The sequence below is a fragment of the Schistocerca nitens genome, chromosome 3, assembly GCF_023898315.1.
Source record: "Schistocerca nitens isolate TAMUIC-IGC-003100 chromosome 3, iqSchNite1.1, whole genome shotgun sequence".
In the NCBI taxonomy this organism is placed as follows: domain Eukaryota; kingdom Metazoa; phylum Arthropoda; class Insecta; order Orthoptera; family Acrididae; genus Schistocerca; species Schistocerca nitens.
The window spans coordinates 807,266,585-807,292,954 of record NC_064616.1 but is presented as its reverse complement, the minus strand read 5'-3'; the positions used below and the strand labels follow the sequence as shown (position 1 = coordinate 807,292,954).

The window sequence follows — 26,370 nt, the reverse complement described above, 5'->3', positions numbered from 1 at the left end:
GAGAGGTTTCTTGTAAATTAGTATCCCACTGCAAAGCACAAAATTAATGCTGTAGTGAAGATTTGTTTCCACGAAACAGTTCTCTCGTGAAACAGTTAGTGAAAAATACAATTTACTTACAGAAATTTTGAATTTAAAGGTAGTAATCACCTTCCTTACTTAAATACGAGGCCTGTTCAGAAAGTAAGCTCCGATTGATTGCCAAATTGAAACCACAGTGAACATCAGAAATGTTTTACTTGTAACAATTAGCTACACCTTTCAGCTACTTCTCTACGTAGTCGCCATTCTGACTTAGACTTTTGTCATAGCGTTGTACCAACTTTTCAATAGCCTCATCATAGAAGGCAGCCGCCAGTGCTTTCCGCCAATTCTCCACGCTGGCCTACACCTCGTTGTCTGTGTCAAAATGTTGTCTTCAAAGACAGCGGTTCATGTGACCAGAGATGAAACTCAGGGGGAGACAATTGCGGACTGTATTGTGGGTAATCTCACATTTCCATTTGAAAACGATGCAGGAGCATCTTCATTGCCCCTGCAGAATGCGGCTGAGAATTGTCTTGAAGAAGAAACAGCACGACAGTTATGTAATGTTAGCTGCATAGCTTCAGGCGAAATTTCTCACCAGGCCCTCGTACTTGGCGGCAGACACTATTTTCTAGACATCTTTACGCACTCACTGCGAGCTCAGAAATGAGAAGAGCGACGTGATGCTAACTGGGGTTATACTAGAGACACTACCCAACACATCTGTGCAAAGCTTTATCGGATTTTCATAGTCGTTTCCATTTCGCGACCGATCGGAGCTTACTTTCTGAACGCCCCTCGTATATGTCCTCTTTGGACTGACTTCCGGCCTATTACTTTGCAACAGCTAGCAGCAATTGCTTTGTCTGACCTAACTGAAACGTTTCAAAATTTGCATTTTTCCGTACAATGATTATGGTGATTTTGGAGATGAATAATTAATTTTTAGTCCTCTTCAATAAGCAAACCATTAGTAACACGACCACGGTCAGTATTTAGTAAAATGACAATACGAGAGGGAGAGAGTTGCAAAGGTCACTGCTGATTTTCTTACCCATGATGATGATGGTGGTGATGATCATCATCAGCCATTGTCATTCACAGCTAGATATAGGCCCCTTCCAGACTTCTCTGTATGTTAAGACGTTCGGGTTAAACATAAATTTAGTTGAGGTAAAAATCGTACGTCGGTCTCCACTGACACTGACATCGCATGTAACAGTCCTTGTTTTGGTTGACCCACCTACTCGTTACTAAAACGAAAGTTAATATACGTTAGGGAACACTAGACGAAAGGCATCTGACTATTGTTAGGAATCATGGGCAAAGTTTAAGCAATTTGTAAATCGTGGTGCTTAGTAAGTGGATTAAGGACGGAAAAGCCCCACCATGGTTTAATAACGAGATTCGGAAAATGCTGAGGAAGCAGAGGTTGTTGCATTCTCGGTTCAAAAGAGAACGCGCAAATGACGACAAGCAACGTTTAGTAAAGATTCGTGCATCTGTGGAAAGATATATGCGCGAAGCGTACAACTACTACCACCGTCATACTTTAGCAAAAGATCTGGCAGAGAACCCGAGAAAATTCTGATCCTAAGTAAAATCGCTAAGTGGGTCTAAGGCTTGCATTCCATCCACTTGTTGACCAGTTTGGTTTGGCAATTGAAGATGGCAAAACGAAAGCCGAAGTTTTAAATTTCACTTTTAAGAAATCGTTCACGCAGGGGAATTGTACAAACATACCGTCATCTGAACATCGGATATACTCGAGTATAGACGGCATATTCCAACACAATATATGTTCCAGAATCCTGCTGCATATCGACGTTAATGATATGGACCTGTAATTTAGTGGATTACTCCTATTGGCTTTCTTGAATATTAGTCTGAAAAATAACATTTTTATTCAACTTATCTTAATATACTGACGAATAAATACGTTACTGCTACGGACTTCAATTCACTCCACCATCACGATAGTGGGAAATTCAGAATCGACAGAGCAGTCAGGCATCGAAATCCCAAATCACCGAAACTATGGTCAGCGGACCTGTAAGAAGTTTTCAGGCAAATATTACTCAGGAAACATTTACATCAACCACTAGCTACTGAAGGTTTTTAATTATATTTTATTACCATTTACCGCAGGCTGTTTTCAAATTCATCTTTAGAAGGCGCATTTTAGATTTATACTACGTTAAGTAAATAGAGGTCCTGATGCTTGTGCCGAAGCCCCGTATCATCCTCTTTCATCGAAAGACTTGCACCAGGCGAGCGGTCTACCCGACTAGAGGCCCTCATCACACGCCATTCATTCATTCATTCTTCTTTTAAGTGTGGATATGAACATCTTCACAGACTCCATTGCAAGCACAGTTTGTTCGTCTGACACACGCGAGGCTACAGCACAATCTTTTTATAGAACTGAAAGTTATAATTTATTTTTACATTATAGACCTGTGAAACATTTACCGATAAATAGCCCTCGTTTCTGTGCGGAATAATCTCCATGTCATTCGATAACGTTATAGATTTTCCTTACATTAGAATCAATTCCATTTAAACAGCTACGACCAATAAAAATCTTTGACAGCTATTATGATTATCGTCAAAAACATCTTTCTGTACACAAAATACTTATGCAGATGATAGAAAATATAATTTAGTTAATAACTGTTGCGAAATTATTTACAGACTTTTAATGTAGGCATGTAATCTGATACAGGAATAATATTAGCTGCAATTTGCATGAAAATGCTTTGAGACGAAGCGGCCATTTGGGTACCTTTCAAAAACTTACATATGTCTTGATCAAAATTTTTATTATTTCCAGAATCGCCTTACGCGTTCCGACATTCAGTCATTTTCAAAGGCTATAAAATACAATACAAAACTGGTATCAAAAGATATGAAAATGTTACATTTCCACCATAGATTAGAGACTTAGTATTGCGAGTAGAATATGGTTTTCTAGCTTACCAATGTTATGTAAATCATAGAGAATGTTCAATAGATACATTTTATATCGTCAACATTCTTAATCAAGAGAAAAATGAAAACTGCTCCCAAGTCCACTTAGTTTCTAATTTGTTCCTTGGTAGCAGTTTGCATTTGTCTCTTGGTTAAGAATGTCGACGAGATACAATGTAACTGAACAATTTTCTGTGATTGACATAACACTGGTAAACTAAAAAACCATATTCTACTCACTATGCTATGTTTCTAATCAATGGTGAAATGAAACATGTTTTCATATCTTTTGATACAAGTTTTGCATTGTTTTTTACAGCCTTTGAAAACGATGCAATGTCGAAACCCATACGGCGATTTTGGAAGTAATAAAAAGTGTGGTCAATACATCTGAAACTTATTAAAGGAATAATTTTTTTATTTACAACGGAAACTGTTTAAACCTTGTACTTCTTAATGAATTGAGACATTAGAATCAAGTGCCAATGAAAATATACACACATAATTGTGGAATGGACTAAATGCATGTGGTGTGTGTGCGTGTGCTTGGGTTGGTTGTGTGCTATTTTTTCCTTCAGAATACAACTGTTTTTGTGAGCTCAGTTTTTTCATTACGTATACGTTTGATGGTGTGTGTAGATTTCACTTTATTCCCTTTATTGTTAATGTGAAGTATTAGCTTACAATTTTGAATATCTGTGAGTCTGTGTTCATTCGCAGATAAGTGGAGAAAAAGGTTAAAATCATATGAATGTACATACATATTCCACTTTCAATTGTGCACTACAACATTACTGATCCCGCGGACTCTATTATACCCTCTACCGCCGCGCGGGATTAGCCGAGCGGTCTAGGGCGCTGCAGTCATGGATTGTGCGGCTGATCCCGGCGGAGGTTCGAGTCCTCCCTCGGGCATGGGTGTGTGTTTGTCCTTAGGATAATTTAGGTTAAGTAGTGTGTACGCTTAGGGACTGATGACCTTAGCAGTTAAGTCCCACAAGATTTCACACACATTTGAATATTTTTTGAACATACCCTCTACTTGTGTCCTTTTAGACGTCGCAAGTGCCAAAGAACCTGAAGACAGATGCACAGGATTCGAACTGTCATAGCACACTCTCTTCAATTATCACAGTCAAGGTCATTTCTAATATAATGGATAAAAGTCGTTGAACTGTTTAAAGTTCTTAATCATAGTGCATCTGCATGTTTCTTATATCTGCAGTAAAATCCGGCCACTTCGAATGGCGGATACTATAAACAGCAGTCGCTACGTCAGTTACGCTGTATTCCTGGAGGTGTATTCTAGCAGGGCAGCCTGCAACCATTGCCCACCTGCCAGAGATGTCACCCACAGAGCCTGTTGGGATTTCGCTACTCACCTGCTCATTCATGACGTCGTCCAGTTGCCAATGAAGATGAACTTTGGACTCGAAAACTATCTGCAGTACAGTTTCCCTGCGTCATATGTATAAGGGGCGTTAAAATGAAAACCGGTAACGATTTTATTAACTCAAAAATGTAGTTATACACAGTACACGTAACATAATAACGTTGTAGATGACTCAAAGACAGCGCCATTCGAGTATTCCGCTGTTAGGCGGTTCACTTGGTGGTGAATCCACTGCGCACAGATTTTTCGAAAGTTCAAGTGTTGATGCATTATGGTGTGGGCGGTGCCCACCCTCATACCCAGTAACCGATGGATCTCGTCCGCGGTGATTCTGCGGTTGTCCAAAACCAAAGCATTCACTTCCGCAACCATTTCCGGTGTGATAACACGATGAGCCTGTCCAGGACGAGCATCGTCTTCCAGTGACTCGCGCCCCCCAAGGAATCGTTTGCGCCATTCCACAACACTTGAACGACTCGGACTGTACTCACCGTACACAGTCTTCATCCGTCGATACATTTCGCGACCTCCAACACCCTCCGCCGCCAAACATCGAATCACTCCTCGTTGTCCCTGCTTACTCACCTGCATGTTCGGTAGTGGACGGTAACTTTTGTGACCACCTTTTCTGCGGCGTGAAACCACACTGGCGCTATGCAACATCAAACGGTGCGCATGCGTCAGTCTCTCTACGAATAGATGGCGCCACCATACCCGCAGTTACGTGGTGCCATCTTACGTGTAAGGCAAAGGTAGAGCAGGGGAGATGCAATACGTAGAAAATTAAACGGAAACAGTATTCGTAGTGAGTAGTGGCGCTCATAAGAAATCCTGGAAAATATCGATAAACCATTTCCTGTGGGTGCGAATCTATTCATTCAAGATTCCATGCTGGTTAGCTTTAGAATGCTTACAAATCTCAGTTTCTTCCAAAATGAATCAGCATAAGCCGTTTGGTTCTACGTGTAGGATCGTTAGAGAGTTTGCGGTTGTGTCTAAATGACGATTCTCATCACTGAGATGACAACAAATAGCAGTAGTGTTTTTATTACAGTGTTCTCTGAATCAGGTTAAAAAGTCACACCCTGTCTGCCGCATGTAAACAATATCGCAAGATCCGCAATTGATTTAATATACTCCCGACTTTGCACATTTGTTCTGCTTATTGTCAACAGATGTACACAAAACTTCATTCTGAAATCACCGACAGTAGTGAACACACACAGGTTGGTCTGAAATTTTAAACTCACTCTTAACGGAAAATATGTAAGAATAAAGATCCCCTATCCTTCTTTACAATGCCCTGGCAGGACAGTCTTTTAATTTCCACTACTGCAGCTCACCGACAGAGCGGGTGTGTTTATCTTCGTCTTGAACAACGTTTTCTGGTGTTTTACATCGTTTCGGATACCTCTCTAGTGCTCTCCTTGTTGATTAGATTACATTGTCGAGAAATCTTGAAAACATTTCTCGGTTCGGTTGTATTTCGGCCGCCCGCGCACATATTATTTTCGGAAGCTACTCAGTATTTCACTTGTTACGGAGAAGTCTACAATAAATGAACTGTACTGCAGTCAATCTGTGGCCAAGTCACCATAGGTGGAGGCTCTAATTAAGTCCTTTACAGCGTATATGAACCGGCATGTATTGTTTTCCAAAAGGTATCTCGTGCTTGTTCAGATGTTTCGACAGCCTGAGATAATAAGGTCAAATGTGCTAAACGTGAAACGCGGATTTTGCCTTTTTGTTTTACATCTCTTGAGAAATACGAAAGCCGGCCGAAGTGGCCGTGCGGTTAAAGGCGCTGCAGTCTGGAACCGCAAGACCGCTACGGTCGCAGGTTCGAATCCTGCCTCGGGCATGGATGTTTGTGATGTCCTTAGGTTAGTTAGGTTTAACTAGTTCTAAGTTCTAGGGGACTAATGACCTCGGCAGTTGAGTCCCATAGTGCTCAGAGCCAGAAATACGAAGGCCAACTGTCGAGAAACAATTAGAGCGGAGTTAATATAACGTTAAACGATAAGTCATTACCACCATAATCCACGATTTTCTTTAGTGTAGTCGAAACAGGATAAGCGAGGTAGTTCAAAAGGCAAGAAATTTTTTCTCACTTAACTGTTTCACTCTTAGAGTTTAGTAGTGGCTCGTCTCTTATATGGCCCTTCTTTAAAATTTCTCTCAAGGATTAGCCTCTAATTCAGAAAGGTTTAATAATAATAAAATTATGTTTAGTAGAAAATTTACTTAAAATAATTAGAAAGCTTACTTTCTTTCATCAGTCGTGATATTTTGAACATGTTCTTTAAGCTCAGTTATCTTGTAAATAAACGTCTGAAAAGCGTCACTTGAAAATTCAAATAATATGAGGACTGTCTCGGTAATCGTCTTTCCTTCCTAAGGCAACCAAAACCTGTGTTTTTGTCACTATAGATTCAAATGTCTGGGGTTCGATTTTCTGTCGGTCCTATGGCTTTTTTTCTGTGACATATCTCTTTTTTGCCTCTGGCAGTGATTTGTTAATGCGAAAAATACCAAGCAGCACAGAAGTTCGGAATCCGAAGTAAACCATAGGTCTCTCTTCAGTTGGCTGTGTAACTCAGTTCAAAGAGGACAAAGGCATACCATCTCCAATAGAACCATGCCTAGTGCAGCATCACGGCGTTAAAACTTGTCTTCGGACTGAGGACAGCCTACTGCTCCTGTAAAGTCTTGGAGAGTTTGTACACGGTGTTTCAAAACTACACCGAAAAGCTACGAGGGGATGTATAAGATGTCTTGAGGAACAAAATGAGGATAGGAACCCGTGTTTGGAAACTTCAAATGGCTCTGAGCACTATGGGACTTAACATCTGTGGTCATCAGTCCCCTAGAACTCAGAACTACTTAAACCTAACTAACCTAAGGACATCACACACATCCATGCCCGAGACAGGATTCGAACCTGCGACCGTAGCAGTCGCGCGGTTCCGGACTGAGCGCCTAGAACCGCCTGGCCACCGCGGCCGGCTTGGAAACTTCATCCAACGATGCTACAGAGCGTCGAAGTTATAGGCGCCGGCGCCAGTATTGTATACACAGTGATTCCGTGATATTGTTGCAGACTTTCAGGAATGATGCAGAAGGATAAATGTATCAATTTCAGTTAAGAGAAACAAACGAGTCGAAAATCATTAGCGAAAATCGTTCTGACACCTCTGATAATGGAATACATGAACCGGTACTGTTGTTAAGATTGCAGGGTAGATAACTTCCAGAGGTGGTAGTATGGAACAAAACAAGGAAAAAATGCCCAATAAACCTGGGCTCTAAAATGCATACATGAGCTACGAGCACTTTTTCATCCTCGCTACTGTGAAACACAGCTCCTCTATTAAACAACTGCTCATAGCTCTTAAGGTATGCATTTTAGAACCCATGTTTACTGAAAATTTTTTTTCTTGTTTTGGTCCATACTAACACCTCTGAAAGTTGCTTACCCTACAATATTAGCAACGACAGTACCGATTCATTTACAGGATGAATCACCTAAAACTTGAAAGGCAAATATTGCCTAAATGGAAAGTGCTATTGATGTGCGATTTTCATAGAATAGATTGATAGTCAGGGGCTTGTATTGTTAGACAATAAACAGATTGTAATAACACTCAGAAGATGTATTTTTATGCAAACATGCATTTTTTTTTAAATGGAACAATGCCTGTTGACACTACCAAACTAAAAGTAGGTAAAATTAGAATGTCAGTGGTATTTGTTGCAGCATTCTAGTGCGAGTTGTTTGCGAGACATCGTATTTTGAAAAGTTTCCACACGGACACTTGTTTGTGCCATTCAACTTGCCTAGTTCAAAATGGTTCAAATAGCTCTAAGCACTATGGAATTTAACATCGGTCATCAGTCCCCTAGACTTAGAACTACTTAAACCTAACTAACCTAAGGACATCACACGAGGCAGGATTCTAACCTACGACCGTAGCAGCATCGCGGTTCCGGACTGAAGTGCCTAGAACCGCTCGGCCACAGCGGCCGTCCAACTTGCCTAGTTGGTAGGTACGATGTTGTTATACATATTTGCTTACAGTGTGCTTCTGTGTTCCTTGAGTGCTTTGCGACTTGTTGGTCAGTTAGCGTGTGACAGTCTGAGCAGTGGGTAGCGAGTAGACGGTGGGATTTACCAATGCAGAAAAAGCCGACATGCTCATGGGGTATGGAGAGAGTAGCAAGAATGCAAATAGTTCTTGTGCGGTGTATGCGGCAAGATATCCTAATAGACGTCAACCACTTCGCCAGTTATTTATAAGTCTCTTCAACCATTTACGTGGAAGTGGTAGTGTAACACCCAGACAAGGCAAAAGAAGGAAACAAGTAACGGCAGAAGAGGTGGAAATTAATGTTCTTGCTATAGTTGCAGTAGATCTGCATGTTAGCCCCCGCACAATCGCACGAGGAAGTATCACGAGCCAGACAAGCGTCCCATGTATTCCCCATCGACATAGATCCCATCCATATCACATCCCTGTCCATCAAGAGCTTCATGGAAACGATTATGTAAATCGTATTAACTTCTGTACTTCGGCAATAGGACAGGATACTCCAGATGTATCATGTATATTGTTCAGAGATGAAGCCACATTTACCAATCACGGCCAGGTAAACCGCCGAAACATGCTCTATTGGTCTATTGACTATCCCCGTTGGCTTCGTCAGGTGGAACGTCAGCGTCCATGGAGTGTAAACATGTGGTGTTGGATAATGAACCATCAGCTCACAGGCCCGTTATTCACAGACGGAACACTGCACACGCACAAGTATTGCAACCTCCTAACAGTCCATCTTCCACGCATGCTGGAAGACGTTCCTCTGCACTCTGGGATCAGGATGACAGCTGTCCAGTACATAGTGCAAGAAGTACTACAGCGTGTCTTCACGAACTGTCTCCAAATCGTTGAGTTGGACGCAGTGGACCTGTAACTTGGACGACTCGTTCCCCGAATTTGACGCATGTAGACTTTTTTCTGTGGAGAAATCTCAAAGATGGCGTCTACAAGGACATGCCAACTACACCCGATGATATGCAACGACGTGTTACTGCAGCCTGCTCGAACATCGCTCAAATGCTAGCACGTGTGCACCAGTCGTTCCATACCAGACTGGAAGCGGGTAATGCCGCTGCCGGTGGTCGATTCGGGTACAACCTGTGATGGTCAATTGTCTCGCTACTGGTTATAATCCACATAAGGAGTGTTTGCACTTGTGTTGTACTTTAACGTGTGCTACCACAGGTGTCGTAAAAGTGTCGGTGTTGGACTTCTGAAAAGATGATATCTCGTAACCGACTCGCACTAAAATCCTGAAAAAAACATCATTGACATTCTAATTTACACTACCTTTAGTCTGTTAATCTCAATAGTGTGTGTTTGCAAAAAAAAGGTGCTCTTCCAAAGTATTATTACAATCTGTTGATTGGCTAACAATACGAGCCCCTGATTACCAATCCATTCTGTGAAATCCAACTTTCCATTTCCGCAACATTTGCGGTTCAGGTTTTAAATGATTCCACTGACGGGGGTATTGAAACAATTTTCGGTTATAAATGTCGACTCTTTCGTTTCTGGACCAGGATCCTTGACCTCAAACTGATACATTTATCATTCTCCATCATCCCTGAAAATTTGCAACTTCGTCACGGAATCACCCTCGATATGAATACACACACAATCACAGGCATGGTCCCTATGACTTCGATGCTCTGTAGCGTCGTTGGATGACGTTTTCTGACATGGGTTCCTATCCTAATTTTTTTTCCTCAACACAAGTTTATCGCCAGCCGCTGTGGGCTAGCGGTTCTAGGCGCTTCAGTCCGGAATCGCGCTACTGCTACGGTCGCAGGTTCGAAACCTGCCTCGGCCATGGATGTGTGTGGTGTCTTTACGTTAGTTAAGTTTAAGTAGTTCTAAGTCTAGGGGACTGATGACCTCAGATGTTAAGTCCCATAGTGCTTAGAACCACTTGAACCATTTTTGAACCACAAGTTTATCGGTGTAATTTTGAAACACCTATATAACTCTAAGACCTTATAGGAGCACTATACAGCTAATGCAGCGGGTAGTGTGTTCAGTTAGAATGCTCGATACGGAAGAAAAGATTATATGTACAGGCGAATTTCTTGCTATTTGCTAATTTTAGTCTGCATGATATATATGCAGATTCTCAATTCTTATACAAGAATTCCAGCATGTCATATATAAAACATATACCATTACTCAATCTACTTTCTTCTCTCGTTTAGAGTCATCAGAAGTCACTCCAAGTAACTGTAAGACATTCCCGGAAGCCTTTTCTTGCAGCCCGAAACAGTACATTATTTTTGGCCAAATGCCTTCTCTCCTCTGTCCAGCCGCTTTTCTTCTTTTGCTCATCTTAATAAAGAAGTAAGGGTACACTCACGTTAGAGACGTATTTTCTCTTTAAGCGTTTACTCTGGCCCTTTGCCATGCATTGCATTCTTCCAAGCTTAACTGCCGAATGCCATGGCATGGCTCCCTCCTATTTCAGACGCCCGTCTCCCTCTCCACCAAAGAAAAAGTAGTAACTCTACCTAGCTCCTGTTTGGTGTATTCCTACTTCTCTTCTCCTCCACCACTAAATTCTTACTACTCCTAGGTAGGTGGCCTTCAACCACAGACGCATCACGTAGGGTATTGTCGGGCACCACTTCACCTACTGCTTTCCAATAGTAGAGTGAGCTCCCGCAATGGCGTCGAACTGGATTCGTATTCGGGAGGACGGCAATTTAGTTCCTCGTCCGACCATCCAGATTTAGGTGTTCTGTGACTTCCCTTAAATGACTTAATATGAACAGTGAAACACTCTTATTAGTAAACCTGTCCGTAATGTTATGTATCGCTGTTAACGTACAAATAACACTGCTGAAAAAATAAACCTGAGACAGTACCGAGCAGCATTGACTGCAGGTTCGAGAGTGAAGAGTACAGTGTGCATTACTGCTTCCTACAGCATGTACCGTGAGTAAATGGAGCAAGATTGTTTTCGAACAAACCCCGCAGCCGATACAGTAGAAATTTGCACCGTTGTGCAGACATTTTCACAGCAACATAGAAACAAAGATAAATGGGGGTAAGAAAAAATTAAACGCGTAAACGTAAACAATACTAACGGATTACGCTTTAAGCCTGTTCCAACTGGGTGCCTGCAGTCTGCAAGGCAGTAGGAGGAGCTCGTGGAACCTGTGATCAGCATGTCGCCAATGCCAATAGACGAACCGTGACGATGCCGCTGCTTGTCTCCAGACAGTTCCTCATTTGGCCTCACGAGGCCTGAGAGGCCTCAGAAAAATCCGAGGGCGTAGCGGGAATCGAATCCGTGTCATTATGTGACGAACGCAGCGATTCTAACTATTCGGCCGATTACTCTCCAACGTGCCACCAGAAACCACGGATCCTTTACGCCAAAATAGCCTACTCACAAAATAAACAAGCAAAATTTTGACGGTGGGTTTCGGGTTCAACCTGATTTACCACTGACAGAAAGTTCGTTAAGTTCTCGAGGTTCCGTCTTTAGTGTCCAGAGACAGTGTTAGGAGGAACTAAATACAAAAATTGCTCCTACTTTCAAATAGAGGCAGAGGTGGAACTGCACTGCTGAGCAATAAACTGAAAACGAGGCGTGACTGGAATCTGCGAACCTGAGCTTATAGTATGAAGGCTACGACCCTACAGCAAAGGATGGCACATCAGTGTCCGATAACCTTCCTGCTATCGAGTGTTGCAAAAGAGCCCTCTGGAGCATCCAACTACACGCAAGCACCGTGCGATTTGTGGCAGACGCGACACATTTTTCACGAAATAATCCGTTCCCTTCAATAGATCTCCCGAGTTCTTTGCTGTCTCCGTCAGATTGATATCGTCCTCTGCCATTCCTTACAGCTTTTCTATTTCTTCCCTTATCCTTAATCGCCTTTCGGAATTTCTCCTTCATTTTATTTATTACTTGCCCATAACATGGCTTCTTGATGACTGCCTCTCCTTCAGTTCTTCGACTCTTATAACTACAATCGGACAGGAAAACACAATGTGAGGTTACATTGAAGGAACCATCCTGGCGTTTGTCAGCAGTACAAGGGAAATTACGGAAAACTCAAATTGGGATTTGAGTTCCGCTCCTCGAGGAATTGAGTCCATTTCTATCATTACCTACAACGTTCGATGAGAACAAGGAGGTAACAGGGTGCGAGGTGTTATTTAGTGAAAAATGATTGTATGTTGATCATCAAAACTGTAAATTAATGACACTGGAGTGTACTCTGGTTAACTGAAATGAAGCTTAGAGAAATATATTAGGAAACTAAACATTAAAAGTACTAGACGTGTTTTGCTACTGGAAAGGCAAAGTAACTGAAGTGCTGCAGGTTGGCATTAGTAAGAAAATTAGTAGCATGGTAACATCGAAAATAAATTTGAGTGTTAGGAGGACGTTTCCGGAAATATTTTTGTGAAGTACAGCTTCGTGTGGGAGCAAAATGTGGACAATAAATAGTACAGTCCAAGCCGCCTCGGAAGCCACGCACGCCAGTGCGTTGGCACTCGAATCGAAGGTACACCGGTTCGAATCCTGGCGGTGGAAAACTTTCATTGCTAATGTTTGGCCGGCAAGTGGAGAAGAGTGGTGGTAATGTGGCAGACTTTGTGCCATGTCCAGGACTGAATTCCAGACTTCTCATGGACTGAGGACATGTGACACAGCCGATGCTGATCCGTCCGTAGGATGCTGAAGTCACATTCGACGGCACCCTCGGTGCTCTTCGAGAAGGGTAGGGTATGTGGTGGCACCTCGTGTCACCCTCTCCCTTCTCTCATCATCATCATCATCATCATCATACAACACAAACATAACACTATACCTACCTACGCAGTCAGTGCACTCACCTACACACCACAAATACACATACAACGCAACTTCCACATATCCACAAGGAAAGCGGTCTGTACGTACCGTAGAAGAACACCGTTTCCGATAGGCGTCTGAAACTACTCCGTGGAATATGTTAGCCAACAGTGCCGTAGAAAATTTACATGTCCACTTTTAGTACTGTCAAGAAGAGAACTTTTGAAATGTGGTGTCACAAAGAATGATGAAGATTAGATGGGTAGCTCGGATATCTAGTGTAGAGTTACTGAATCACGTAGGGGACGAAAGAATTTTACGGCGCACTTCCACTAAAAGAAAGGGTAGGTCACACCCTGAGGCATTCAGGAATAATTCTACGCCTATATTTACGTACGTATGTTGTGAGCCACTTTACAGCCATCGCGGAAGGGAATTTTGAACCACTGATAGTCACTCCCCTTCTTGTTCCACTCGCAAATGGAGGGAGGCAGAAATTGACTGTCTCTATGCCTCTATGAATCTGTGCGGACCCTAATCTCTCGCACTTTTCCGTTACGCGAGACCGTCGTTGGAAACAGTGCAACCGTTTTGCAGCGTGTCGCAAATCTTAATTCTGTAAACATCCTTGCGAGCTCATCAATAATAAGTCTATCAGCACGGCTCTGAATTTATGCGATCTCTTATTTTAATCCGACCTAATGCGGATCCCAAACATTTGAGCAGTACTCAAGAATAGTCAACCACGAGCTTTCTGTACTTGGTCTATTTTATAGGTGTGACACACTTTCCCAGAAATGAAATTCATTGTAATTCGGAATAACACAGGCACTGCAATATCATATCTATCCTCCGGCAACGGGCAAGCAACTTTCAAGTAAAATGTCTCATCTGTACGGGAATATACATACTGGATATACGAGAACAGGTCGTAGACACTTGACTGACGACATATGGAAGTTTGTGTCTGACTGTGAGTCCTGTTCGGATAGCCAAATGGTAAGGCGATCGCTCGCGATACGAGAGAAATCCGGGTTCGAGTCCCGGTCCGGCACAAATTTTCATCGTCGCCATTCTATCATGCAGCTGATGGTTGTTCATGTTCGCAATTGTGAATATATTTCATGTATTTCATACGGCTGTAGTCACCGCAGTGCCTGTTCCTTTGAACATGCATGCATGTCCAAAGTGTAATGGTTTTTTATTTACGTGACCATTATGGCACTCCAACCCCAGTTCTCGATTCCAGTAATATCGTACTACTTTTCTGCGAAGTAACAGACATATTCGTGTGACAATATTCACATTTGGTTTTATTAATGTATAGGTACTCCGATGTATCGATATATTACAATGATATGGTTCTTGGGTGTATTCAATTCTATGAAACTGTCATAATCTTTGACTCACTTACAACCGGTTTGGCGCGAATGCGCACAGGGCAGTCTTTGTTTTCACTCTGCAGAAGTTAAGTTGTTATTTCGCTTTGTAAAAGAACAGTCAAGTCTTGTGTTTGGTTAAAGTGGAAATTAAAAATATGGAGATTGATACAAAACTGTTTTCTTGATGATGTGACAATTAAGAAGAAGTATATGTGAATTTACAAGAAGTTTAATAAAAATGTGGCTCGTGAACACCAACTCAAAAATTATTTCTACCATACCATTGTTCTGATCTGGAATTGTTTGACCATTAAGGATTTCCTGAAAAACGCATTTGTTAGGTCTTCAAATATTGCTAAAATACAGATCTGGACCTTCTAGCAGTCAAAGTGGAATCACCCTAGAATCAACAAGATGAGCTATAACAACTTCGACGAAATCTACGTGGGAATCCATTCAAGATAAGTGTCAAAATTAATGACTTTTTTACAGTGACTTCATTATTTCCATTCTGACGATACCATCCACAGTCAATAACTTCGTTGTTGCCCGATAAAGCGAACATATGCTGCGAGAGCAACATTATTAATCTGATTTCTAACCTACTTTGCAAGTGGTGGTATTCTTATAAAAGGAACATTGCATCGTAATTCGAAATAACACAGGTACTGCAATATCGTAAATATAAATTCTGTCAGTCATCGTGGATCTCCCTACATTCACACAGTGACGACCCTTCCTCGCACATAGTACCTGACAGGCCGTTTATACACGCGGAGAATAGGAGCAGTCCCGTCACACTACCCTGAGACGTTCTTGAAGTTACTTTGTTCTTTGATGAACACTGGCCGTCCAATAGAACGCATTGGGTTCTATTACTCAAAAAGTAATCGAACTATCACGTATTTCCCTGAAGATAGACGTCAACTATCCCGGGAAAGCCTGCTTACATTGTTTCAAGAACAAATATTTAGTAATCTACAAAAATACTACAACCCCGTGCATAACGCCCCCATAGTAACCGGGCAGGCAAGATTAGACTAGCTACATAGGCATTCCCAACTGACAAACAAACGAAATATATTTGGTAGAATGGGAGATACCCTCTGCCACGGACTTCACAGTGATTTGGTGAGTATGCATCGAGATGCAGGGGTAACAGCTGTAGAGAAATTCTAAGGCTAGAATGCAGCGTATCTTGTAGAAGTTGTGCAGTGAAGAAGAGTCTTCATGGGGCAGACTCGCGTGGAAATCTGCATAAAACCATCGTTTTGAATGCTAGAACAACAGCAACAACAGCCTTTATGCGGCGGATGGGTCTGGAACAGGGACAATTGAACCTCGCGAGGCCAAATGAGAAGCCTCTGGATTCAAATGGTCGAAGTGGTGCCAGATTAAGAAAACTTGCACCGCGCTGCCAGTCATAAAATTTTCGTGTCATCTACTGACTCGTTTGAATATCTGTGGTGCTGAAATCCGATATTTGTGGGATGCTAACCTCTATCCGTCTATTTATTGCATTTTCAGATTGAGTGCCTGGAGAATGAATATCTCTTATTTTATCGTCATTGTCATTACGTGAAATGTGTAAGGAGGAAAGGAGAGAAAGAAGATTAAGACTTTATAGATTTTCGACATTGAGATCACTGGAAACAGAAAAATGTCTTAGCCAAGAGTGAATTGCAGGAAGTAACTGGAGGAGGGCTTTTCAAAGAAATCATTGCGGCGTTCACCTGTGGCACTTTAGGGGCTCCACTAACAACCCAAATCTGAATGGCAGGACGCGAATTTCAGCACCACAGATATTCAAACGAGTCAGTAGCTGACAATAAAATTTTGTGGCTGGCAGCGCGGTGCAAGTTTTCTTGATCTGGCGCCACTTCGGCCACTGGAATCCAGAGGCTTCTCGTTTGGCCTCGTGAGGTTCAGTAGTCCCTGTTCCAGACCCATCAGCCGCATAAAGATCGGAAGAGGCAACCAGAAATCGCGTCCGCGCTCTCAGCTGTAGCACCAGCTACGCTAACGACTCGTCCCCTTCTTTCACATAGACCACGTTGGCCTCCCGGCCACAAATAGCTTTTGCCGTGCGACAGAGTGGGCAAGGGTCTTCGCCCTTTAGCGTACATATACAACCCGTTCTTGGAAATATATAAAACACTTTCTCGATAAGGAGAGAAACTCCTCTGAGGGAAACTAATGACTTCGTTTCCAGGAAATAATGAACCTTCTTCGAGTAACTAATGAGCCATCTTCGAAAAACTAATAAACCTCCTCCGCGACACTAAAAATTTTCTTCGAAAAAATTAAAACTCTTCTTCACAGAAATGAAAATTCTACTTTGGAAAGACGAAAGAACCTTCTTCGGAAAAATTGAAACTCTTCTTCAAAAATGGTTCAAATGGCTCTGAGCACTATGGGACTCAACTGCTGAGGTTATTAGTCCCCTAGAACTTAGAACTAGTTAAACCTAACTAACCTAAGGACATCACAAACATCCATGCCCGAGGCAGGATTCGAACCTGCGACCGTAGCGGTCTTGCGGTTCCAGACTGCAGCGCCTTTAACCGCACGGCCACTTCGGCCGGCCGAAACTCTTCTTCGAAAAAACTGAAACCACTCGTCGAAAAATTGAAACTATTCTTCGGAAAAGTTGAAACTATTCTTCGGAAAAACTGAAACTTTTTTTCGAAAAAGTTAATACTCTTCTTCGAGAAAATTAAAATTCTTTCTGGAGGAAACAGAAACTCTTATTCGAGAAAATTAAAAGTCTTCGTCGAAAAAATTATAGCTCCTCTTTAGAAAAATAGACACTCTTAATTTAAAAAACTGAATCGTACTTTCGGAAAAAATTAAAACCTTTCCGTCTGAAAAATCTAAAAACTCTCCTTTAAATGAAGTAAATATACTGCAAAATTTAAACCAGGTACAAATACATTTATTTCAGAGCCATAACCTGTTTTGGGCATTCGTGCCCGTCTACAGTTGGACAACGTTTTCTGTGACACAATATCTTTATCATCACTCATTTATATAACTGGAAACGTTCGTGAATTGAACGTGGGTTCAAATGCCCGATTCCGGTTATGGCTCTAAAGGCTATTCAGCAACAATCACTAGCATCCAAAATGCTTCTTTGAAAGAAACCTAAAAACTGTTGTTTGAATAAAATAAGAGTGCAGCGGGTCTGACCTGAGCGCGGCCCATGGTGGTCGGCGCGCGTGCACCGTGCAGTCCAGCGTCGCACTGGCCAGACAGACAGCAGCAGCAGCAGCAGCAGCCACAACCAGGGGCCGACACTCCTGCTTCCTGCCTTTTCATCGGCCGCCACCAATCCGCGCCCACTGCAACAGTTACGCCAAATCTGTGTCATCACCCTGCTAGTTTCCCTACCTTACACGTGCGCACGCTGCCATCGGAAAGTAACTAATATTATCAAGTTATCACTTTCTCTACTTCACTCCCATTTACAATTCTACGCCTAAACTGTACGAGCTACCATACGTAGCGTGCTGGAGGATACTTCGGATACCAATACCACAGAATATCTACATTTCCTTGCACATTCACGAATGGTGCGCCTGAAGAATGCGCGCGGGTAATCCCCCGTTTGAGCTCGAATTGCTCTGACCTTGTCGTGGTCATTTCCACAAATGTGTTGTGGGGAGTTGAAAAAGTAATGTAGTCTCATGGGGAAATGACTAAGTTACGAAAGTTCTTCGGTGTGGACTCCATTACCTACACTCATGCCCATAAATTAAGGATAATTGCAGAATGTGGTGCCACACAACGTGGCACTACACAAAACGACGCTAATAGCATAGGCACATAGGGAACACACACGACACAGATCTGTAAGTCCACGGTATTGGTGATAAGTTGAGGAAACCGTCCCGAAAGACATGTGCTACAAAACGCCACTGTTTCCTTCGCATGTACCCCGACATCAATATGGGATACGATCACCATACGCACGTACACAGGCCACACAACAGGTTGGCATACTCTGGATAAGGTGGTCGAGCAGCTGCAGGGGTATAGCCTCCCATTTTGCACCAGTGCCTGTCGGAGCTCCTGAAGTATCGTAGAGGTTTGAAGACGTGCAGCGATACGTCGACCGAGAGCAAAATGGTTCAAATGGCTCTGAGCACTATGGGAGTTAACTTCTGAGGTCATCAGTCCCCTAAAACTTAGAACTACTTAAACCTAACTAACCTAAGGACATCACACACATCCAAGCCCGAGGCAGGATTCGAACCTGCGACCGTAGTGGTCGCGCGGTTCCAGACTGTAGCGCCTAGAACCGCTCGGCCACCCCAGCCGGCTCGACCGAGAGCATCCCAGACGTGCTTGATGGGGTTTAGGTCTGGAGAACAGGCAGGCCACTCCATTCGCCTGATATCTTCTGTTTCAAGGTACTCCTCCACGATAGCAGCTCGGTGGGGCCGTGCGTTATCATCCATCAGGAGGAAGGTGGGACGCACTGCACCCCTGAAAAGGCGGACATACTGGTGCAAAATTGCGTCACCTATACACCTGACCTGTCACAGTTCCTCTGTCAAAGACATGCAGAGGTGTACGTGCACCAATCATAATCCCACCACACACCATCATACCACAGCCTCCATACAGGTCCCTTTCAAGGACATTAAGGGGTTGATATCTGGTTCCTGGTTCACGCCAGATGAAAAAGTGGCGAGAATCACTGTTAAGACTATACCTGGACTCGTCCGCGAACATAACCCGGCACCACTGTTCCAATGACCAAGTACTGTGTTCTTGACACCAGGCTTCACGGGCTCTCCTCTGACCAGAGGTCAGTGGAATGCACCTTGCAGGTCTCCGGGCGAATAAACCAAGTCTAATCAGCCGTCTGTAGACTGTGTGTCTGGAGACAACTGTTCCAGTGGCTGCAGTAAGGTCGCGAACAAGGCTACCTGTAGTACTCCGTGGCCGTCTGCGGGTGAGATATGTGTCTTCTTGTGGTGTTGTATACTGTGGACGCCCCGTACTGCAGCGCCTGGACACGTTTCCTGTCTGCTGGAATCGTTGCCATAGTCGTGAGATTACACTTTGTGGCGCATGGAAGGCCCGTGCTACGACCTGCTGTGTTTGACCAGCCTCCACTCGCCCTAATATTCTACCCGTCATAACGTCATCAATATGTGTTCTTTGAGCCATTTTCAACACACAGTCACCATTAGCACGCCTGAAAACGTCTGCACACTTACTCGCTGCACCGTACTCTGACATGCATCAACACACCTCTACGAATGTGGACTGATGCCAGCGCTACCGTGCGATGACCGCAGGTCAAATGCACCGCATGGTCATATCCCGAGGTGATTTAAACCTGCAAACCGCCCACCAGAGAGTTTTTTCACCATGTATCTGCATTATCCTTAATTTATGAGCATGAGTGTTCTTCTACATACACTGAAATGGCAAAAGTCATGGGATACCTCCTAATATCGTGTCGGACTTCCTTTTTCCCGGTGTAGTGCAGCAACTCGACGTCGCATGGACCCAACAAGTCTGGAAGTCACCCTACAGAGATACTAAACCATGCTGCCTCTATAAGCGTTCGCAAGTTCGAAAGTGCTGCCGATGCAGGATTTTGTGCATGAACTGACCTCTCGATTATGTCCTATAAATGTTCGATGACATTCATATTGGGCGATCTAGGTGGCCAAATCATTAACTCGAAACGTCCAGAATGTTCTTGAAACCAACCGCGAAAAATGGGGGCCGGTGAAATGGCACATTGTCATCCACAAAAATTTCATCGTTGTTTGGGAACAAAGTCCATGAATGGCTGCAAATGGTCTCCAAGTAGCCGAACATGACTATCTCCAGTCAATCATCGGTTCAGCTGTACAAGAAGACCCAGTCCATTGCGTGTAAACACAGCCCACACCATTATGGAGCTAACACCAGCTTGCACAGTGCCTTACTGACAGCTTGGGACAATGGCTTCATGGGGCTAGCGCCACACTCTGGCCCTACCGTCAGCTCTTACCAAATGAAATCAGGACTCATCTGACCAGGCCACGGCGTTCCAGTCGTGTAGGGTCCAAACGATATGGTCACGAGCTCAGGAGTATCTTGCCGTTAGCAAAAGCACTCGCGTTGGTCATCTGCTGCCATAGCTCATTAACGCCAAATTTCGCCTTACTGTCCTGACGAATTCGTTCGTCGTACGTCCCACATTGATTTATGTGGTTATTTCACGTAGTGTTTCTTGTCTGCCAGCACCGACAACTGTATGGAAACGCCATTGCTCTCGGTTGTTAAATGAAGGCCGTCGTCGTGAGAGCTGATGCCGTATTCTCGGCTCTCTTTTGATACTGTGGGTCTTGGAATACTGAATTCCCTAACGAATTCCGAAACGGAATATCCTATGCGATTGGTTAAACACTGTTAATTCTCGCCGTGCGGGCATTGTCACGTCGGAAACCTTTTCACATGAAGCACTTGAATACAAATGACAGCTCCGCCAAAGCACTGCAAAGCACTGGCCTTTTGTACCTTGTGTACGCGATACTACCGCCATCTGTATATGTGGATATCGCTATCCCATGACTTTTATCACTTGAGTGCATACACTAATCAAGCCATTGTAGAGCGAACGGTAGAAGTTACTTCGCAACCGGCATCAGTGATTATCTGTTCTACTGACTCCGCGTATTGAGGAAGCAAAGCATGATGCTATTCCTCAGCAATCGATGATTTCCGGTCACGGCACGACTCCGTATGCAGCCATTGTACACTATTGGCCATTAAAATTGCTACACCAAGAAGAAATGCAGATGATAAACGGGTCTTCAATGGACAAATATATTATACTAGAACTGACATGTGATTACATTTTCACGCAATTTGGGTGCATAGATCCTGAGAAATCAATACCCAAAACAACCATCTCTGACCGTAATAACGGCCTTGATACGCCTAGGCATTGAGTCAAACAGAGCTTGGATGGCGTGTTCAGGTACAGCTGTCCATGCAGCTTCAACACGATACCACAGTTTCTCAAGAGTAGTGACTGCCGTATTGTGACGAGCTAGTAGCTCGGCCACCATTGACCAGACGTTTTCAATTGGTGAGAGATCTGGAGAATGTGCTGGCCAGGGCAGTAGTCGAACATTTTCTGTATCCAGAAAGGCCCGTACAGGACCTGCAACATGCGGTCGTGCATTATCCTGCTGAAGTGTAGGGTTTCGCAGGGTTCGAATGAAGGGTAGAGCCACGGGTCGTAACACATCTGAAATGTAACGTCCACTGTTCAAAGTGTCGTCAATGCGAACAAGAGGTGACTAAGACGTGTAACCAATGGCACCCCATATCATCACGCCGGGTGATACGCCAGTATGGCGATGACGAATACACGCTTCCAGTGTGCTTCTACCGCGATGACGCTAAACACGGATGCGACCATCATGATGCTGTAAACAGAACCTGGATTCATACGAAAAAATGACATTTTGCCATTCGTGCACCCAGGTTCGTCGTTGAGTACCCACCGCAGTCGCTCCTGTCTGCGTTGCAGCGTCAAGGGTAACTGCAGCCATGGTCTCCGAGCTGATAGTCCATGCTGCTGCAAACGTCGTCGAACTGTTCGTGCAGATGATTGTTGTCATGCAAACGTCCCCATCTGTTGACTCAGGGATCGAGAAGTGGCTGCACGAGCCGTTACAGCCATGCGGATAAGATGCCTGTCATCTCGAATGCTAGTGATACGACGCCGTTGGGATCCAGCACGGCGTTCCGTATTACCCTCCTGAACCCACCGATTCCATATTCTGCTTACAGTCATTGGATCTCGACGAAAGTGAGCAGCAATGTCACGATACGATAAACCGCATTCGCGGTAGGCTACAATCCGACCTTTATCAAAGTCGGAAACGTGATGGTACGTATTTCTTCTCCTTACACGAGGCAGCACAACAACGTTTCACCAGGCAACACCAGTCAACTGCTGTTTGTGTATGAGAAATCGGTTGGAAACTCTCCTCATGTTAGCACGTTGTAGGTGTCGCCACCGGCGCCAACCTTGTGTGAATGCTCTGAAAAGCTAATCATTTGCATATCATAGCATCTTCTTCCTGTCGGTTAAATTTCGCGTCTGTAGCACGTCATCTTCGTGGTGTAGCAATTTTAATGGCCAGTAGTGTATTTGCTGTTAACGGCTGTCTACGCGTGAGCCAGTGATTCCCTAACCAAGCGGCTGGTAGTCCCCGACCAGTGCTCCAGGATGACACAAAATGCTGCAGTGAGTCCATTACTTGTTCTCAGATGGCAGGTGAAGATGCGAAAGGATTACAATATGCTTGGTGCACAATGCGGCGATTCTCCCTTGCGACGGTCACACGTCGTCGGCCGGAACCTTGATGAGTGAGCCTGCTCTTACGTTCTCAGGCAGTCCAGCATCTGGCCACTGTCACATCCAAATGGCGCGCAAATATGGACGCTGCTAGATTCTACCAGCCGGTCAAATGGAGACCCACAATGAGACCACTTTCAAACTCTGTCAGGTGCTGATAATGCTGTCTCACACGGGCGCACGGTCCCTCCATGTACTTAACAGTGGTCACTCAACATCAGACGGTGTTCGCGTCCCTTACATAACCTACCTGGCGTAGTAACAATAAACATCAACAGCACTAATGCACTCTCGTGGCCGTTCACTGTGTGCACACGTACACAGTTGTATTGACATTAGACTCTGTCCTTGGCTGCTTCTTTTTTTGTCAGGCAGATTGTATATACACACAGCAAAAAAAGTTTCGCATCATCCTGGTTCCCAGAACTCCTGAAGATAGAAGTTGATTGTGGATATCACAGACATAGTCCCTTTCACTGTTCAGAGATGTCACTAAACCCACCCAAAGATGTAAAGAACCATGCATGAGCAGCGCCTATTAGACAGGGGTTCGACAGTAGATCAGTTCCAGTTATTCCACCAGGAAGGAGGTACACGGCTCGTGTTGTCTGTAGTTCAACCATGCCTAGACGGTCAATACCGCAGTTCCATTGCGTCCGTATTGTTACTTTGTGCCAGGAAGGGCTCTCAACAAGGGAAGTGTCCGGGCGTCTCGGAGTGAACCAAAGCGATGTTGTTCGGGCATGGAGGAGATACAGAGAGACAGGAACTGTCGATGACATGCCTCACTGACGCCGCCCAAAGGCAATTAGTGCAGTGGATGACCGCTACCTACGTATTAAGGTTCGTAGGAACCCTGACAGCAACGCCACCCTGTTGAATAATGCTTTTCGTGCAGCCACAGGACGTCGTGTTACAAGTCAAGCTGTGCGCAACAGGTTGCATGTTGCGCAGCTTCACTTCCGACGTCCATGGCGCGGTCCATCTTCGCAACCACGACACCATGCAGCGCGGTACAGATGGGTCCAACGACATGCCAGATGGACCGCTCAGGATTGGCATTACGTTCTCTTCACCGATGAGTGTCGCATATGCCTTCAACCAGACAACCGTCGGAGACGTGTTTGAAGACAACCCGGTCAGGCTGAACGCTTTAGACACATTGTCCAGCGAGTGCAGCGTGGTGGAGGTTCCCTGACATTTTGGGGTGGCATTATGTTGGGCCGACGAACGCCGCTGGTGGTCATGGACGGCGCCGTAACGGCTGTAACATACGTGAATGCCATCCTCCGACCGATAGTGCAACCATATCGGCACCATACTGGCGAGGCATTCGTCTTCATGGACGACAATTCGCGCCTCCATCGTGCACATCTTGTGAATGACTTCCTTCAGGATAATGACATCGCTCGACTAGAGTGGCCAGCATGTTCTCCAGACATGAACCCTATCAAACATGCCTGGGATAGATTGAAAAGGGCTGTTTATGGACGACGTGACCCACCAACCACTCTGAGGGATCTACACCGAATCGCCGTTGAGGAATGGGGCAATTTGGACCAACAGTGCCTTGATGAACTTGTGGATAGTATGCCACGACGAATCCAGGTATGCATCAATGCAAGAGGACGTGCTACTAGCTATTAAAGGTACCTGTGTAGAGCAATCTGGATCACCACCTCTGAAGGTTTCGCTGTATGGTTTACAACATGCAGTGTGTGTTTTTCATGAGCTATAAAAATGGCGGAAATGATGTTCATGTTGATCTGTATTCCAATTTTCACCACAGGTTCCGGAACTCACGGAACTGAGGTGATGCAAAATTTTTTTTTATGTGTGTATAACATTAGAGGATGTGTCACATTTCCTGGGGGCGTGTCTGATGCTACTTTGGTTTCTGGTGAACATGTGCTGTCCATTATAACCCTCTGGGTTTTATTAGTCAAACACTCACGAAAACCATCAAATATCTGCGAAGATACTCCATATGATCGTAAAAAAATGAAATGATCGTATGGCATTTTGGCCGGGAGGTCCCGTCCGGGGAAGTTCGGTCGCCGTGTTGCAAATCTTATTTCCTGTGATGCCACATTGGCCGACTTGCGCATCGATGAGGATGGCTGGTTCAAATGGCTCTGAGCACTATGGGACTCAACTGCTGTGGTCATAAGTCCCCTAGAACTTAGAACTACTTAAACCTAACTAACCTAAGGACAGCACACAACACCCAGCCATCACGAGGCAGAGAAAATCCCTGACCCCGCCGGGAATCGAACCCGGGAACCCGGGCGTGGGAACGTTACCGCACGACCACGAGATGCGGGCCGATGAGGATGAGATGATGATGAGTACACCCAGTCCACGGAAGGAGAAAATCTCCAACCCGGCCGGGAATCTAACCCAAGCATAGGAGGCAAGCATGTAACCACTCAGCTAAGCAGGCGGACAGATGGTCGTACTTTGGTTTGAAGTCGATGCGAAACCGTAACGGAGATGGTCTCCAACTCCAGTGGCAAACGCTGCAAGAGGAGCGTTCTGCGTCACGGTGTGGTTTAATGTTAATATTCCGAGAGCGTAGATTCCTAGAAGATTCAACCAATGCATTACTATTATGAGAATCCCTGGAGGGAACACGACGTTCTTCTCGCGGGGCTCTATTGAGGAAATTTAGAGAGCCAGCATTTTACGCCGACTGGAGAACGATTATGCTGCCGCAGAGGTACATTTCCCGTAAGGACCACGAAAATAAGATGAGAGAAATTAGGGCTAGTACGGAGGCTTATAGAAAATCGTTTTTCTCTCGCTCTACTTGCGAGTGGAACAGGAAAGGAAATGAAACTTCCTGGCAGATTAAAACCGTGTCCCGAACCGAAACTCGAACTGGGGACCTTTGCCTTTCGCGGGCAAGTGCTCTACCAACTGAGCTACCCAAGCACGACTCACGACCCGCCCACACAGCTTCAATTCTGCCTTTACTTCGTCTCCTACCTTCCAGACTTCACAGAAGCTCTTCTACGAACATTTCTTCCAGGAGTGCTGGTTCTGCAAATGTTCAAATGTGTGTGAATGCCTAAGGGACCAACCTGCGGAGGTCATCGGTCCCTAGGCTTACACGCTACTTAAAGTAACTTACACCAAATTATGCTAAGAACAACACACACATGCATGCCCGATGGAGAACTCGAACCTCCGGTGGGAGAGGCCGCGCGCTCCGTGACATGGCGCCTCAAACCGCGCGCGCCGCCCGCGGTGGCCGTGCGGTTCTGGCGCTGCAGTCCGGAACCGCGGGACTGCTACGGTCGCAGGTTCGAATCCTG

The 26,370-nt window shown here is 44.5% G+C and overlaps 1 protein-coding gene across 1 annotated transcript in view; it reads right to left on the bottom strand.

Annotated features, from left to right (window-relative positions):
* The window catches only part of LOC126248836 (uncharacterized), a 535,548-nt gene extending 517,645 nt beyond the window's left edge, over positions 1–17,903 (bottom strand). The window contains exon 1 of the mRNA XM_049950252.1: positions 17,863–17,903. Within this exon, the coding sequence (XP_049806209.1) occupies positions 17,863–17,877 (15 nt within the window). The 5' untranslated portion in view covers positions 17,878–17,903. The remainder of the gene's footprint in view (positions 1–17,862) is intronic.
* Positions 17,904–26,370: the final 8,467 nt, after the last annotated feature.